The following is a 17,580-nucleotide window of genomic DNA, read 5'->3' as shown; positions in this document are numbered from 1 at the left end:
CCCAGCGGAAGAAATTATCATACCAGCTGCTTGCCTCTGCCTGCCTGACAGTGGCTACTGCCCGCTGGGAGCATCCCTTATCCACTTTGGTAGAAATGAGCTGACGTGCTTAGCAAACATGTATGATACACATTTTGAAGCAAACCTTGCTCATTGTGACTCAAAGGGGTGTCCCCATGGGAGCAGCTCAGTGCCAGAGCTGAAGGAATAATAACTGGGGACTGAAGGGCGCTGACAAAGGCATGGAATGGCTGAAGACAGCACTATTTTCACCAGCACAGGTGGATCCATCAGTTGCATCCCACAAAAACCTGTGCCCTAATAACAAGAATTCAGTCTCTTCCTTCCACTGCTTTGACGAGGTCTGAAAGCAGATTGAACTGCTACAATGTCTGTGTGGAGAGAAGCCCAGATTGTGCTGGTAGCGTAGCCTTGAACTGAGATCAAATTGCCTCAGAGATTGCAGACCCACAACAGAGTTAGTTGCCAGCATCACCATATGGTGGCTTGTAAACCTCACTCAGACACCATGTGAAAGATGTGCAAGGCTACTGGAATTATAGCCCCAAATCGTACCCACTGTGGCATCTTTGGAGTCACAGGAGCTCCATATGGAAGTGCAGGAGCATCAGAAACGTTCTTGTGTTGGTAGGTAGAGGGCCAAGCTATGTGGTGGCACAGGAAATATCACAAGGTCTGTTTTGAAAACACCTATATTTAGAAACGGCTCCTGTTCCATTAACAGAAAGTGCTCTCGACTCATTACTGCCCTGCGCCCAGTCCCACACAGACTGAGCACGTCCCCCTTCCCTTCCGCCTCCTCGTTTCACTTACCAACTGCTCTAGCAGCAGCAGCGGGTCTCCAAGCACTACAGCTCCAGCGGAGTCACCTTGTTTCCCAGGGCATGGCTCCACTCTGCACTGCTGAACGTCATCATGTGGAGTCTGTCTGCGCTCCAGGAGTGGGGCAGGGCGAGGGCAGACTGTCGGGGCTGGGAGCTGGGGAGACCTGCAGGCATGTGCTCCATAGCCCAGAAACAGGGGCTGGAGGCAGAGGCTCGGATACCGCAAGGGAACGGATGCTTTCTTTGCACATCTGCAAGTGCATTAAAAGAAGATATTAATGACGCATCAGATTATGGGAACAGCTTCTCCACTTGACTGGAAATAGCTGGTAAGAAGTGAAAACAACCGAGAAAGGCACGTTCTCCCTCCCCTTTAGTAAAAAGGACTTGTTTTTGCCATGGTCCCGTGCCACCACTTCTCTGGCAATAGGGGTCCCACTTTTAAGGGGGCACTGCATGATGCAGTCCGACAAACCCTCTTCACCTGCTGCCCACGGTACCTTTCATCTCCTCTTGTATCACTTGCAGCCTCTCCTGAGCGCTCCTGTTCCCCGCAGCAGCTGACTGTCGATAGTGTCTCATCGCTTCTGCCAGGCTCTGTTGCACCCCAAGGCCCTTCTCATAGCAAACGCCCACGTGATACCTGCTTTGGGCATCCTAGCCACAGGAAACAGCACAGTGATCAGCCCCGCGTGATGGAGAAGTGACGACAGCACACAAAAGGAGAACAGACAGTCCTTAACACCATCTTCAACATTTACTCCTCTATCTTTGGTCCCTCAGACTGTATCTTCAGTAATTCAGTCCCTTCCCTTGACGAGCACATCGTCAAGCAGAATTTCTTACCAGATACCTCCAACTGCACTCCTCCCTGTCCCTTTCCAATTAAAGTCACCGATTTCCCTTCAACGTCCAGGTCTGCGTCACCGGAACAAAGGAACAGCTGTCACCATGGAGCATCCAGATTGCCCCAGGGGTCAGAGCTAAGAGGACTCGCTGCACTCACATCCTGATCACACCCAAACTGTGAGCACACCCTGCGGACTGCCCTGCCACAGTTCACGCAGATGTCTTGTAAAAACATAGCAAATGCCAGAGGTGCTTGCTGCCAAGATTGGAAGATTCCCCTTGGCAGCCCCGCAGTCCGTCAGGCCTGCGACACAACAGTGTGCCAGTGTCTTGTTCAGCCCCACACGATCATGTTCCAGAAGTAATCTTAAGCAGCAGAAGATAAGTCAAGCAACTAAGCATTACAGAAAAAACATCTGAACTACTCAGACATATGCAATGGCTGAGAATGAACCAGAAATTCGAGATGTCGCTGCAGATGGGTCAGCAATCAAATCCAAACCCAGGATATGTTTGCGCGTCAGCTGTGCACTTTAGTTTTTAGATCCAATGGGAGGAAAAGGGTCTCACAGAGAGCAAACAAACAAGATGACAGTCCTGAAGACACTGAAAAGACCACACGGGCTAGTGGTCACACAGACCTTTTCCAGTGAAACAGACAGAAACATTACTTGAATAGCCTGACTGCCAGAAAAGTGTTCTAAATAGGGCTTTGAAAAAAAAAAAAGTAGCAAGTTTTAATAAAGCCATGAGAAAGGAACATATTGCGAGTGTTGCTGTCTGAGATCTAGCTGGTGGAGGGAAGCAAAGAACTCAACGAGTGGGTGCTTTGCAGAATGTTGCAAGTCTCAGTTTATGACAGCAATAAACATCTTTAGGGATGAGATAAACATGCTGAAGGATTGACACTTCAGATGTGACAAGACACAGGATTAAATAAGTATGAAGTATTCCAACAGTGGTCTCTTACATGATGAACACCTCAAAGACCACCGCCAGGAGAGAAGAATCCCAAATTAGCATGGCAGATATGACTGTAATACACTTTGAAATCTGAAGGTCTGACTCAGTTCTCCAAGAACACTCTTTATGTTTTTTATGTTCTGTGGTTGCTCCCATAAAATAAGGGAGGATGAAATGGAGAGTGGTAACCAAAATAAAACACAGTTCTCTGAAGCACGGCTGTGTTTGGAAGAATGCTTGTCAGACCTACCCCCATGGCTCCAGAACAGAGCAACAACCTGAGAAACAGTGAACCCATGATTTTTTGTGTTTGTTTTCTTTTTTCTTTTTTTTTTTTAAGAGTTGTAGATGTAGTTGTAATGTCATTCAGAGGGATAGAACTTATTGTAAGGAATTAAAGAAGATCCTACAACGCTATGAGTGGCCAGCACAATCACAGGTGAAACAGTGTTAACAACTACAAAGGAGTGCATACGGAAAGAAATTTGAGAGTCACTGTGACAGTTTCTGAAACCACCAAGACATCAGTCAGTGGCAGGCAAATAGGAAAACAATATTAGAAGGGAATACAGAATTAAGCAGAAGATCTCATTATGTAAGATCCCTGGAATGCTTCCATCCTGAGTCCAGTTTTAGTCCAAAGCATTTTACAATGGACGAAAACTAGAAAAATACAGAGAGGACTGACAAGACAAATGTAACAGTTTAACTACAAGGAGAGACAAAATAAACTACTGCTCTGCAGTTTGCAAAAGAAATGACTCAGAGAGGACATACTGAAGGGTGACAGAATCAGAAGTACTTGCCAGAAGAAGAGGGAAGTTATTCATTATTTTCCATTACATAAAAGTTGTGTGAACTCAAGATAAAATGAAAGAGTTCTTCAGAAAAAAAATAGCTCTTACAATCAAGTGCAAGCTGAAAATGAGTGAACAATGTCATGGTGCTGTAAAGAACGCAAAAACCAGGCTGCAAGACATGTGATGTTATAGGTCTACTCCTCTAAGTGCTGGTAAGGCCTCAGGAGCAGCATTATGCTAAGACTGTGGCACTGTCCTTCAAAAAAAAAGCGTGGGTCACTTGGAGAAAATTCAAGAGAGAGCAAGGGGATCCAGACAACAGACAGAAAACAGAAACAACAGACGACTGAATGCAAGTTCAGATATTTAAGTACATAAAAGATCCCTGCAAAGAAACAGAAATAGTCTGTTCATCCCCTCTATAGAAGGCAAGAAATAATGGGCTTATTTTGAAGAATAGATTCAAGATAGAGACAAAAAGTTCCCCCAGTGACACAGCAGTGAAAGAGCTTGACTGGGGGAGGTATAAAGGCTCCATAACAGAAAGCTTTAAAACTATGCTAAATGAGTATTTGTCAGAAAAAGCATAAGCACTGGTCCTAAGAATTGCTCTAACCCAATACAGCTTTTCTATGATTATATTTTGTAGGGTCTGTGTCCCTGGGCCTGTTTCCTCATCAGGGGCTTTCCACTCTGTCCTTTCAGGCAGCACAGTGCCATCCTGACACTCCCACCTTCAAGAAGCCCTGAGATCTGCCACCTGCAACAAACCCAAATTCAGAACAATCACAGCTTACAAGGAGGTTACTTACACCGTTCTTTGCTGCTAGCAACAGGTACTTCAGACCTCTCTTCTCCTTAGGTTGTAGCCCCCTCATGTAGAACACTCCAAGGTAAGCCTGTGCCTGCAGCAAAACCACATGATAGAAATCAGCCAGGATTTTCCACCTTAATTACTCCCGTTCTTTTACTGATTTTGCAAGTTGTCCAAATGCCAGTAAAAGCTCTGCTGCTGGAGCAGAACATAATCTCTGGCAACTCATCAGGGACACCTGCAAGACTGGTGTGCACAGTACCCTACTTGCTGCAGAACCTGTTGGGAGAACGGAGGCTGTCCTAAGAAACTCAGTCCGACACGGTAAACATGAAAAATCCTATTTGATCTACAAAACTCCACTATACACCCAGTAATACAACCACATTAGCATTACAAGACCCAGAGTCTTGTTTTAAACTGCACTGCTGAAGTCAGAGCCAGAGAATGGCTCCTACTTGTGAGCTGTCTGTAAGACACAGCAGATGTACTTCCTGGAACAGCGTGCTACAAGAGATACACTCAGTGCCAGAATGGCTTGCATTCTTAACACAAGATGGCACATGCCTAAACGCATCCCCTAAAGAGTGGGAAAGGAGGGCAGGGTACACAGATCTATGCGGATGAATCATCTCGAAAAATCAGATACAGTACAGGATTTGTTCCTACTCAAAGTGTCTCATGGAAGTTCCTCCACCAAAGCAACCTGTACTTTTGCATTGGGAGGCAGTGAAATAGTTTTTCAACTGCAGGTCAGTTTTTCTAAGCTGATGGTCTAATCTAGATGTTGGAGAGAATGGTTACAGACATGTTTGGCTCCAGCTTCAAAGCTGAGGGAATTCAAAAGCGGGCACCTGAATGACACATCCTAAAACTTTCTAGTCAGGTTCATGTCTGCTGAGTGGGATGACTGGGGCAAAATAGGAAGCCTTAAACTTTAGGAACAAAAGATACTTTGGAAAGCCATTTCCACTGTGAATGCGAGTGAGAGAGAGATCTGGAGAAATCATCCTACTGATGTTTGCATCACTCTTTATCCAGAGGAGACAAAGAGGTGTGAATTGCTTTTAGTGATGCAAAAAAGTATGTCAAAACATGATGTTTGATCCAAATATGTACGTTGTGGCAACCTGTGGTAATAGAGGATACACTTTGCCTTCTCGGAATCTAAAATGTACTTTGGTGTGGACCCCTATCTTTTGCATGCAGCTACTTCTGTTCTCTGAGCACTGGCACATCCCATCCATGCTGCAGATTCTCGAGGCATGGAACATGAAAGGCTGGATGAAACAAAGCAGACCCAAGGACATCTGGCACAGAAGAAGGGACAACTTGACAGGTTTCCTAAGAACTGGTACTTCTCAGCTCTCTCTTTCTTTGTAAAGTAAGAAAGAGCCTTGTGTAGTGGCTAGCAGTTATGGCTGCATCCTATCCTCAAGCAAGAAAGCCAAGAGGGGAATTTCTACCACAGATGTGTGACAGGGCCTGGAGCTTGCACATTACCAACAAGCAAAATGTCCCATAAGCACATGGAAGGGGTGCTAAGAGAGCCACGTTAAAAAGCTCAACAGCAAAATAGACAACCAGCATGACTGACACAATGGGCACCTAGTTGCCTTCCGTGTGCAGGCAGGACTGTCCCCCATACACTGGCAGTGGTATCAATATGCAGGAAAAATTTTTCTTTTAGTCCCAAAGATGCTGCTTTCTATGATGTCTTGTGGTTCAAATCCTTTAGACAGGGTTCTCTGATGGTTCTCTCCTATGAAAACGTTTGTTCAGCTTTTATAATCATTCCCACGTGGTGGACACTAACCTCTGTAAGCCCAGCCACTGCTGCTTGCTCCAGGAAAGACACTGCCTTCTGAAGCCTGTGCCATTCATTTTCAGGACTGTGGCACAAGAGGCATCTAGCGTAGCGGTACTGTGCCATGGGGTGACAGCTGCTGGCCGCACGGTAGTAATAGAAAGCTGCCTGGAAACAGAGAAACACTTGTGTGAATCAGGTAATACATGCCCTCAGACATGACATGACTCCCTTCTGGCCAGGACAAGCTTAACCTCTCTGTCCAGACCTATCATAAGCTGCACATGCTTACCCTGGCAGCCCTCCCACACTTCCCCGCTGAAGAACACGAGGTCGTTCAAGTGAGACAGTGGACTACCAGTGTAGGAGAGCCCTCTAACCACCTCTGCCTTCTCTAGTCAAAACTCCGAGTTTTGAAGGGGATGGCACTGGGCCAACAATACCAAAGCTTATGTTGTGCCAGTGGGGATCTGCACAATTACTCCAAACAGGCAGCCTTTGCAGATCTTCTCAGCTACAGGATGCTGAGTACGGCCAGCATGCACTAGGTGGCAGGCTGTAGTCGAGGTACGCAAACTGGATGGCTTGTGATGTAAAGTCCTCGGCTGTGCAGTGGTGTTTTAAATACAGTAACATGACAGGTTTCTCATGGGTACTCTCCCAGCTGCCTAGTGGTACAGCCTGTGTACCTGCGACAAGACCTCAGAAGCAATGACAAAGGGGATTTCAGGAGCAAATCTCTGCGGGGACCTATAACACCGAAGCCAGTGCTGCAAACCTGCAGTTTATATTATTTCCAGCAATTTCCAGCAAGACTTCATAGATTGTCACACCCATACAAAAGGAGAAATGTGCCTGTGCACCCCATGAAGACCATTCTCTGGGTCTGTACCACACACATACGACTTTACAAGTTGTGGATACCTTTTCCAAGTCTTTTTCTGTGCCTCTGCCATGCTCATAACACAGACCCACGTTGAACTGGGCTTTGCTGTAGCCTCGATCTGCTGCCAGTTTGAAGCAGGTATAAGCTATCTGGTAGTGGCCTGCTCTCATACTTTCAATCCCTGCAAAGAAAACAATGTAAGAACAGAGGAAAAGAAAAAGGACAGAATGCAGCCTCAAACACAGCAACCTCCCCCAGAGCTACGGGGCCACCCTTGGCCCGTGCTAAGTGGCCCAGTCCACTCCTAGCTGGGTCACCAGCCCTCATCCCCCACAACCAAAGCTTCCATAGGAAAAACAGCAACACTGCATTTTAGGAATTATTCAGGTCTCACTGCAAAAAGGGATCATCAGCTAGCACAATGTATGGTTCATGCAGAAACAGCTTGCTTTTTTAGTGCTGCTACTAATGGTGTATGTAGGGCAGGGAGTTTTTTCTTAGATCACTGCATCTTCCTTCAGCTCTTCTTAAGAGTTAGTTGCAGTTCTGCAATTGCTTTTTCAGCTTGCCAGGAAGACTGAGATCTCAGACAATGAAAAAAGAGCTATGAAGATAAGACAATTCGTGTTGCAAAAAGACAGAGATGACTTAATTTCTAACTACAGATGTCAGGACTACAGTGCAGACTTCAACCAAGCCTGGATTTCAATATGCTGATATAAATCAGGTGGCAGGATGAGACAAAGGGCAATAAATCTCTCAAAGCAGAGCTGAAATTGCTAAAAGGAGGCTTCAGCTTGGGTATATGCCATCTCTGTCTTCACACAAGACCTGAAACAATTTGGAGGTCCTCCAAAAAGTGAAATGTGTGGTTTAAGGACAAAACAAATCCGAGTCCACATTACCAAGGATATTGAATGCAATGGAAATATCAACCCGGAAAATCTGCTGCAACTGGAAAGCAGCTTCCTCCAAACGCCCTCGCTGAGCTGGGTCACCCTGAGGATTCAGAAAAGAAAGTTATTAGACAGCAAAAACATGCAAAGCCTGCAACAGATTTTTCTTGGAAACTGAGCAGAGTGACGTATTCGTACTGTCCTGTAGTAATCAAGAGGGTGATGTAATCTGGTGTCATGTGTCCACATAAAAATCTCCCTGTCCTACACAGACATCTGTTTAGTGAAGCGTTATGGACATTGCTCACCTCCCCTCTGATCAGGGAGCTTGGTGTACATCTGACATCATTAGAACATTTCAGAATTTAATGCAGCTCCCCTCCTCAGATGTAACATTAGCCCTTGTTCACCCTCCTGCATTGTGTTCGGCAGTGCAAATGGCATTTCTCTCTGACAAACATGCACTGACAGATCTGTATACCCTTTACACAATTCAAGCTGAGCCCATACTGTCAGCTTACTGAACACTGTACACTCCTAATAAAATCCCACACAGCAGAGACAATGTCTTTTCTTTCTCAGTAATGAACAGTATTTTTTACTTTACCACAGCTCTGGGAGGTGGGAGGAGGACTAGTCTGGCCTGCAGCTCTCATTTCCGAGCTCGAGCACAAATTTAGTGCCATCGAGTGGCAGCAGCACACACTGCACATGAGCTGAGATGCCTCCGCACTCGGAGTCACGCTGCAGAAATGCCCCCGTGCCGCCCAACAGCTTTAGTGCTCAGCCAGCTCCCAGGGCTGCTCACAGCAGGACAGGACCTGGACTGACTCATGTCCTCTCCTGAGAGCCTCCTGAGGCCTGCAGAAGTGATGTGATGTGATTCTCGGATGGGCAGCTCAGCTCTCACCCCCTTAGCAGACCAAGTGAACACCTTTCTGGTGGGGTAGGTCCCTTCCACGTCAAAGAGAGGATCCCATTTTGTTAAACCCAAAATACATCTCCATTCTGTTCACAGTGTCCCTGAGCAACTGCTCCACCGACTGACTTTTAAGACGGGGAGCTCTAGATTGCAAGGAATTAGCAGGCTTACTCGCAGGCTTACTCACAAACAGAACAATAAGATAATTTATAACCTTTACAACCTAATGACTCACAACCTGATATACACTCTTCGAGCCCAAAGCCTCTCTTTCCCTCTCTCTAACAGACAAGACCCAGCCTTGATGTGCAGCTCTGGGAGGGGTGACGCCACCTTCTCCAGTCACAGGCTGTCTGGTAAAAACCAAAATAGCAACAGCACGTAGTTACCTAGTGAAAGATGGCATCAAAAGCCATGCACCACATTGGTGCTACTGGATAGTTGGGGGTTTTTAGGACATTTTCTTCCAGTGCTTTTCTGCAGCACCACCATTTTATAGACACTTTAAAGGACAGGGACAGCAGTTTGTAGTTCCTGGAACTTTACTCTGGCTAAAGGGCAGCACATCACATCTCTTTGGCTCCCGGCCTCCAGCTATGCAGGACAGAAAGCAGTCTTGCGTGTGAGTGGATTGCTCAGGCTGCGCTTGGGGTTGCACTGAGATGTCTTCCTGTTGCAAAGGGGCCTCAGGCACAGACGGAGCACATGAAAAATGAAAGCTTACCTTTGTACTGTGGGGAACTGGCCCTGGGCTGGAGCGCTGAGGGACTGGGAACTCCCCTGCATTAAAAGAGGAAGAAAAAAGCAGGGTTAAGCAATGCTGTACCTTCACTTCTTCCTCCTGATGCCTTTCTCTGCTCCTCAATTCTTTCCTAGAGGACTGATCATCTGCCCAGATAGCGATACTAATAACAGAAGGAACTCTGCCCGATCTGACCTTTGTATCATAAGCAGCTAAGTGCCACGTGAATGCGGTCCTATAATCTGCAGCTGGCTAATGCACCTCTTCCAGAAAGGGCTTGGTCTTGACCTGAAGGTGCCAAAAGACAGAGAATCTCCTGCTTCTTCTGGAAGTTTGTTCCAGCAACTTGTAATCACTGCTTTAAAAATCTGTGCTTTGTTTCAAATAAAAACACATCTGGTTTCTGCTCCCTGGCATTGGCTCTTCCAGGCTTTTTTTTCTCTTTACTAAAAAGCCCATTCTCTTTTTTCAAAGTCCCGTTACTACTAATCAACCCCTCTTGATTCTTTTCTGTGATTCTAAACAGACCGAGCTGTTCATGTCTTTCAACTGAAGCACTTTTCTGCCTGAGTTGATTAATTTTATGACTTTTTGCCACTATTCCTGAATTTTCAACATTGTTATTGAAGAGCAGACAGTCTCACCAGTGTCATGGAAAGGACAAAACTGCCTCCTTATTTGAGTTCATACCTGCTTAGTTTGTGAGAACCACACTCCTATTGCTGATGGCTGGAGCATCACACAGATCTCGTGCCCAGGTGCTTGCCTATCCTAACTCCTTTTCCAGGTAATTTCTTTGTAGGGTACAGTTCTGCTTCTGCAAAGGGGTGATCAGACATGCTATTCTGGCTGTGCTGGATGCAGGCTTAGGTTATCACCCCCGAGCATCCCACTTGCACACCGCCGCCCTCTCAGATACGCTGACGCGTTCAGCCACTATCTGTCTGGGTTCAGCCTGAATTATCTCACAAAAGCATCTACAGCAAAAGCTAAGCCACCGCGCTCTCGACAGAACTGTTGGAAGTGATTACACAAGCATTTACACCAGCTGCTCCAAGACTGCGGTGACCTCCAGCAAAGAGGACGAACATCGAGGTTTGGCTGAAGCCAATTATTTTTTAACCCAAATCACCAGAAGTAGCTCAGCCCCACTGGGCATCTAACGCCAGGTGGTGAAGCCTGGATCCCTGCTGCTTGCAGAAGTAGCTGTGCCCTCCTCATGTCTCCCCATTGCCCTTTTGAGCTGTGTGGGTGCAGAGCAGGGAACTAAAATGAGTGAGAAATCAGTCTTTTTGGGGTCCTGGTTCCTTGATTCCCATCACCATATGGCTCTGCAGATGCTTGTGCTGGCAAAGGGGCAGAAGCAAGCGTGAAATAGGCAGGATTACTTCTTCTGGTGCCTGCACCATCATACAACACACACGGAGCTGTGACCCATGTTCCAGCTGCAGCCTCATTATTCCTAGATAAACGATTCCCCTCTGGCTGTATTAAAATGTATTTTATCTGAACAAGTCCCACTCACCCAACAAGCAAGATCACGATGGCAAACACAATTTCTATTTATCATTCCACCAAAAGTAATATAGTCTGCAAATTTATTAGTTGTGCTTTACATTTATTTTCAGAACAGACATAAAATTATCTGATCTTTCTCACCGTAGGACTCTCTCTCTTGTTCAGGTATCTCCCTCATGATGTAATTTGTTTTTTTACCACATACACAACAGCAAATCTCATGAAAAAGAAATCCGTATTAAAGAAATTGTCCAAGCTATTTGTTTAGAAAAACATTCATTCTTGCTTGCTTTGAAGAAGCTATCAGCATGCACAACCATCCCATGCCCCCCTCCCACTGGAAGTCTCTCCTCACTCAAATCCCAGTAATCTCCCCAGATTAGAGCTACCACTCCCAGAGAGCAAATCATTTGGAAGAAAACACGGGGAGCAGCCAGTCTGGACACCCAGACCCATCTCCTGACAGATGAAGTTAATGAATTCTCTCGGAACTCTCACTTGAAGCTGGGCAAGCCACAAATCAAAACTCTTCACGGAGATCATTACTCTTAAGACTTGGCTTGTCTCACAGCAGCCCTCTCAAACCCGGCACTGGAGCTAACACATTGTTTAGGTTCCTTCAGCAGTGTATGGAGAAATAAAAGCACCCCCCAGGCAGCAATAACCCTGTTCTACTTCAGCAGAATGAGAAGACCAGCTTAGATTAACCTTTGGACTAGCACTAGGCAATACAAGTTCACCCCAACTGTTTGTTTCTTATTTCCCAACATAAGGTTCCAGGGCAATATTTGAGGAATGGCCAAGCTTCAGCAGAACTTCACAGGAACAGGGTTTTGTACAAATTCATTGCTCTACTGCACTCACAGAGGTTGTTAATTTATTTGTAAGGTTGTAAGAGCAAAGCACGTTAAGAGCTGGGAATACCACAGCTCCAATTTTCTGTGCAACTGTGTTTCTACTTCTTTAAGCATGTGTTACGATGTATCATGACTCTGCATCCTTTTTTCCATGTGATCCTACAGTTTTGGCATACTGGATGCCCAATGCTCACATACTCAGCAGCTAATAAATATTTTGTATTTCCCCACTGTTCATCCTGCACTTTATCAAATGTTACTCAAACCTAGCTCCAAGTGCAGAATTATTAATCTTCTCATAGATAGTCTAGATTGCTCATAATGAAACATCCAAATGCTTCACAGGAATGAATTCACAACAAGCACTGGCCAAAATCCAGGACTCCTGCCTCATGGAAAATTTTAGTGTTTCCAATTGGTTTCATTGTGCTTTGAAATGAAAACACACTTTGAAAATGTTTCTAATCTCAGAATTGAAATAGCAAATTTTACAGTCCTGCCAGGGGTAAAAAAACAACTGCCCAGGGCAACATTCAGCTGCTGTAACACCCTGACTGGCTGTAATCACCCGCTTGTTCACTATGTGACTTTCGCTTTCCACAAAAAAGCTTCAAGCGAGGCAAAAATTGCATGAAAAAATAGGATGTGATCATGTACCTGAAGACTCGCTGATAGTACTATCTAGTATTACATTTAAAGCAACTTTTAAGCAAATTTCCTAATGTTTACTCAAAAAAAAAAAAGTGTTAAGTGTTTTAAAAGAAATAGTTTCTAACATGCTGTGTTATGTTAAAACTGTTATGGGTCATCTGCAAAGCTGGGATGTTTGTGTACATCACAAAGACCTTTGCCATTCAAGATAACAGAGTAGCTGACAGCAACAGCAGATTGTCACTACGTGTAGAGCAGCAGAAGCAAGCCTGGAATCTAACCCAAACACTGAAAGAAAGGGTGAGGACATGAAATTCCCTGTAGAAGGTCCTTTGCCACTGTTGGCAACAGCAAAATGGAGAAATGAAGGTACATTTGGCTCCACTCCAGTTCTGCAGGTTTGTTCTCTAATGGCAAAACTTTTCTGCCAGACATCTGTCCTTCCCTTCCTTCTGCTCTCCCCAACTTCTTGCTGCATTCTGACAGTCGGCCTCAGTCCCGTTCAGTAGCTAAATATTGGGAAAAGATTCCTAAGCTTTACGTGGCTTTTTCTGCAGAAAGCCAAACGTACTCTGAGAGGAGGGTCTCTCATTAAGCATCACCAAACTTCCCATCTCAAACTTTCCAGAGAAAGATTCACAGGACTTCTCAACATTACAAAGCTTTGTATTTTTTGAGACTCTTTAGTGAAAATTACTGAATCTCTTCACCCTGACTTTCCTCAATAAATTCCCACAAAATAGATACACAGCATAATGTGAGAATGCAACCCAAAGACTTAAATATAGAGCAAAATCAAATTATTTCTGACTTACATTATCTCTGGCAACTGATGGTAGAAGATGGTTGGGTAGCACATATAAGAAACAGGAATTAAAAAGTCATGCTTTTCCTGGCCAGACTTTCCAGCAATCAGCTGTTCTGTGATCATCTCAGCAGGTTTTGGCTGGATCAATTAAGTTTAATCTGAATGGGTAATCACACAATGATTCAGTTTAATCTGAATGTGTAATTACCTAATCACTTTTTGGAACCCATTGCTCCTTCTGGCCACATAGCAATGACTTCCACAATTTACCTGTGCTCTGGCCAAACACGTATGATCTTTTGCTTTATCCACACTCGCTACCCGACCATTTCTGTGCTGCCTATCAATACATGTACTATGAAAAGTATTGTCCTCTATTCATCTTCCATCCATATTTTTAGTTTCACTGAGCACTAGCACACCTTTTGCCACTTCTTTTTTAAACTGAAGAGACAGTCTCCCTTTATATGTAACTGACTCCTTATCATCCTTTTCTATGCCATTTTGGTCACTGCTTTTAAGACAGAGTGTCTGAGATGTGGCTGCACTGCAGACTTACCAGACCTATGATACTGTTTTGGCCTCGGTTCCTTCCTTTACATCAACCAACATTTCATTTACCTCACTGCTGTAGAGCACTGGCAACATTTTCAAAAACACATCCACAGTAACTTTAGATGACCTCTCTGCAGTGTAATTATTAATTTGACATTCCTCATTCTGTATTTTCAGTTACAGTCCCCTGTGCATACTACTTTAACCTACCTTGAAATTACCCTGTTGTTAGTTCTTGTGCAATCTTTTGCTGTGACTCCCAGGTTTGACTGTCCTGAATAATTTTGTACTACATTTGCTTCTCCTGTCACCTCACTCATCAGCTTTTTCCAAATCACTGCTGACTCTGCTGAGCGGACCAGGTTCCTATAAAGCACTTAGGGGAATCCACCGGTAATGGCTTTCCATCAGAAAACTATTTCTTATACTTTAAGGAGTTACTAGCCTAAGAGCGGTCCCTCTGTCTTCCCTCGCATCAGCTGTATTTCTCCAGATAGCTTTGTTTTAGGCCCTGGTTGAAAGATTTTCAAAAAGCTAAAAGCTGGATAATCTTGCTCCACATGCCTGTTGACTTCTCCAGAGAACTCTAATAGACTTACAAACTATAACTCTGTTCTCTGTTAAGACTCACATAATGGAGCAAGCTGCTAAGAGAAATGGCTTCCTAAGCCCTTCCAGACCTTTAATATAGCACACTCATCCAGGTATCTACCATTTCTATTCCATGATACAGTTTCTATCACCTCATAATTACATTTTTTTTTCAGTTCTGTGGCTCAAACAACCTCTCTTTTCAAAGGCTAGCGTCTAATTTGTCATTGTTCCCTCTCCTGGTCATCCAGCAGATTTAAGCACTGGATTACATACCATCATTAGAGGCTCAGCAATTTCATAGCTTCCGGAGAGCATCTGAACAAAGAGCACGTGGCCTTAGAGACTTGTCACTGTTCAATTTATCAGTTTGCCTAAAAGCTCTCCCTATTGACTCTCAGTAGGAAACTGTTTGTCAGATACAGACACATTCACTGCTGAAGGTTCAGCTGTGCCAGCTGAAGACAGCGCTGTCTCCACTTACTCCCCACCGCTTCTCCCAGAGGTCCATGTCCAGTAATCTGCCAGTGAGGCCGCGTATCTGAGTGCTTCTTAATATGCTCCAGGCAAAAGCAGATGGGTTAAACAGTCTAATTGGCAGTTTAGGTAAATTAACCTGGCTGTTTTCCTGGAGCTAATTAGGAAACATGGAAACAAAATGCTCCATTTGCCAACTGATGGGACTGGTAACCTCTGGCAGGAGATGGATTTGATAAGCAGCGATGGGCAGTAGCTTAGATCAGCACAGCAGAAAAAAGTGAATGGGGAAGCCCCCCAGCCTCTTTTGCAACACCTTACATCTCCTACCTAACATCTGTGGGCTTTTTTTTGGTGCTGCTTCTACACCATGGGTATATGTTGTCCTTCCCTTTACCTGCTCCTGCTTTTAACAGTTTTCCTAAAGCTATTATTACTATTTATATATCTAGTGAACAACCCTACTGAAGACTTCATCCAATCTTCCTTGATATGACTTCACATTTTACATGTTATGGCACACTTTCCTGGATGAGACTTCCATTTTTTGAAGTCTATCTTCCTACTTCTGTAAGACTTACTTTATTAAGAATTCCTTTAATACCTCCTCCCACTATTTTGTCTGCAGCATAACTGCTCATCTTCATCTTCCAGGAAGAAAAGAATTCCTTTAGCTTCACACTGCACAGCAAGTCTCTCAGATCACTGTTGCACTATTCTCCTGAACATTCATGACTGCAAATGTCTGTCTACAATAAAAGAACAGAATCTGGATGCTGTATCCTGGTCACCAAGGCAGACCAGTATTGGGAGAGCCAACGTTACTGCACAGTTATACCACAGGCACCTCCTTGTCTTCAGGAGCTTTTTTCCTTGTCTCTGGATTTCCAACTCATCTCTCCAAAGTTCTGTCTTTCCACTCTGATCTCCCTCCTCCAAATTTCAGCAATGGCAAAATGCTTCTTGGATGCTAGCTTTGCCTTGGGGAAACTCAGACACTCAGAAGTCCTTCTACAAATATCACATCATACATACCTTCTTCTGCCCAGAGCTGGCTCTCTCCTGGACCTGAGGGGATGCCCGGGAATGAATTCTCTGATGCAACCTCTGGACCTGCTTTCTGCAAGAAGCAGGGCCCCAGATGCGCACTGGGACAACTGGTTGAGGCTTCGGTCACCACTGAAATGTAGAGCACAAAACAGTTCCTGTGAGCCATGCTGAATCTGCTCTAAGAGGGAACACACAACTGCTTACCTACCAAGTTCCCTCCTCTGCTCTGGCCATGAAGCCAAGCAGGAGGAAGGCGTGTGGAGTAAAATCCAGAACAGAAGACAAAAATAAAGGGAGGCAAAATGCAAACTGGGATTGCACCAAATAGGTAAGGAAGAGTGAGATTCCCCTAACAGATACCAGCCCTCAATCTCTCCAGAGAGCTTGAAACCTGCCTGTCAGCTTCTGACAACAGCAGGACAGATGTTAACTATTGGGAAGCAGCAACCATGTCTGAGAGCCAGATCCCCCCACAACCCCTTCTCCTGTGCCAGAGCTGCTGACCTGTCTGCTGAGCGGGCAGTGAGGAAAGCCAGGAAGATCTGTGCTCCCTCCTGGCGTCCGGCAGCGATCGCAGCCACGAGATCTGTTTGACCAGCTGCAGAAGAAGTGCGGCCACTGCCCCCTGAAGAAAAGAAGACGCAAATCTAAGATCAGAGCCCCGCTACCTCTGGCTGCCCGCTTTGTGAAGGGCAGCGTGGCCACAGCTCGGTCTCGGGGAGGCGTCCCACCCCGCTGCCCTCCCAGCGGGGCACAGCAGACACCCCGAGGCCTGCAGGCACCACGCTCCCTGCCACCCACTCCTCACCCAGGTGACGGCATCCAGCACGGAGTAGCGGGGCACCAGCCCGGGCAGCGGCTGCCTCCTTCCTTCTCGCTCCTGGCCATCGTGGGGCCGCTCGCTCTGACACCTGGGCGCGCTGCAACACCTGCAAAACACCAGGGCTGTGACCACGACCACCAAGACAAGGCTGTGACAGCAGCCACCAAAGCAAGAGCCACCAAAGCAAGAGCGTGACAGCAGCCACCGAACTCAGTGTGTGCCAGGAGCCACCACACCAAAAGCCACCACAGCAAGGCTGTGCCTGCAGCCCCCAAACCCAGCGCGTTGCAGGAGCCACCAAACCACGGCAGGGCGTGAGAGGAGCCACCAGAGCACGACTCAGCACAGTAAGGGCGCAGCAAGCACAGCGAGCAGGGGACAGCAGCCACCTCACAGGGCTGCGCCAGGAGCCCCCGAGCACCGGACCTGAAGCCGGGGGGGGGGCTCGGGGCTGGGCCGGGGCCGCACTCACCGCTGCGAGCCGCGGCTGTCGGGCGGCTCAGAACCGGGACCGGTGGCGGTGGCTGTGGATGTGGCAGCGGGGCCGGGCGGCGGGCGGGTGGGCGGCAGCGAGCAGCGCCCGAGGCCGCCGCGGCCTAGCAGCAGCCGCCACATGGCGGCCGCGGCTCCAGCGAGCGGGCGGCGCTGCCGGGAGACCGCGGCGCAGAGCGGCCCCCGGCGGCCATGCACGGGGCGGCGCGGCCTAGGGGAGCGGAGGGCTGCGGG

General features: G+C 46.4%; 1 protein-coding gene across 2 annotated transcripts in view; it reads right to left on the bottom strand.

Annotated features, from left to right (window-relative positions):
- Nucleotides 1–17,580, bottom strand: part of DELE1 (DAP3 binding cell death enhancer 1) — a 22,639-nt gene extending 5,059 nt beyond the window's left edge. Inside the window, exons 1-11 of one of the 2 annotated variants that reach the window (XM_068697678.1) lie at nucleotides 17,327–17,576; nucleotides 16,840–16,960; nucleotides 16,536–16,656; nucleotides 16,017–16,160; nucleotides 9,507–9,562; nucleotides 7,870–7,963; nucleotides 7,003–7,145; nucleotides 6,088–6,246; nucleotides 4,270–4,362; nucleotides 1,346–1,502; nucleotides 835–1,096 (exon numbers count right to left, since the gene is read on the bottom strand). In XM_068697678.1, coding sequence (XP_068553779.1) covers nucleotides 870–1,096; nucleotides 1,346–1,502; nucleotides 4,270–4,362; nucleotides 6,088–6,246; nucleotides 7,003–7,145; nucleotides 7,870–7,963; nucleotides 9,507–9,562; nucleotides 16,017–16,160; nucleotides 16,536–16,656; nucleotides 16,840–16,960; nucleotides 17,327–17,469 — 1,458 coding nt within the window. In that variant the 5' untranslated portion in view covers nucleotides 17,470–17,576 and the 3' untranslated portion in view covers nucleotides 835–869. Of the gene's footprint in view, nucleotides 1–834; nucleotides 1,097–1,345; nucleotides 1,503–4,269; nucleotides 4,363–6,087; nucleotides 6,247–7,002; nucleotides 7,146–7,869; nucleotides 7,964–9,506; nucleotides 9,563–16,016; nucleotides 16,161–16,535; nucleotides 16,657–16,839; nucleotides 16,961–17,326 lie in introns of both variants that reach the window. The other variant, XM_068697679.1, reaches the window with a different exon arrangement.

This window comes from Anas acuta, chromosome 14 (genome assembly GCF_963932015.1).
Source record: "Anas acuta chromosome 14, bAnaAcu1.1, whole genome shotgun sequence".
Taxonomy (NCBI): domain Eukaryota; kingdom Metazoa; phylum Chordata; class Aves; order Anseriformes; family Anatidae; genus Anas; species Anas acuta.
Note: the sequence above shows the minus strand (reverse complement) of the source record. Positions and strands in the feature narration are given on the sequence as shown.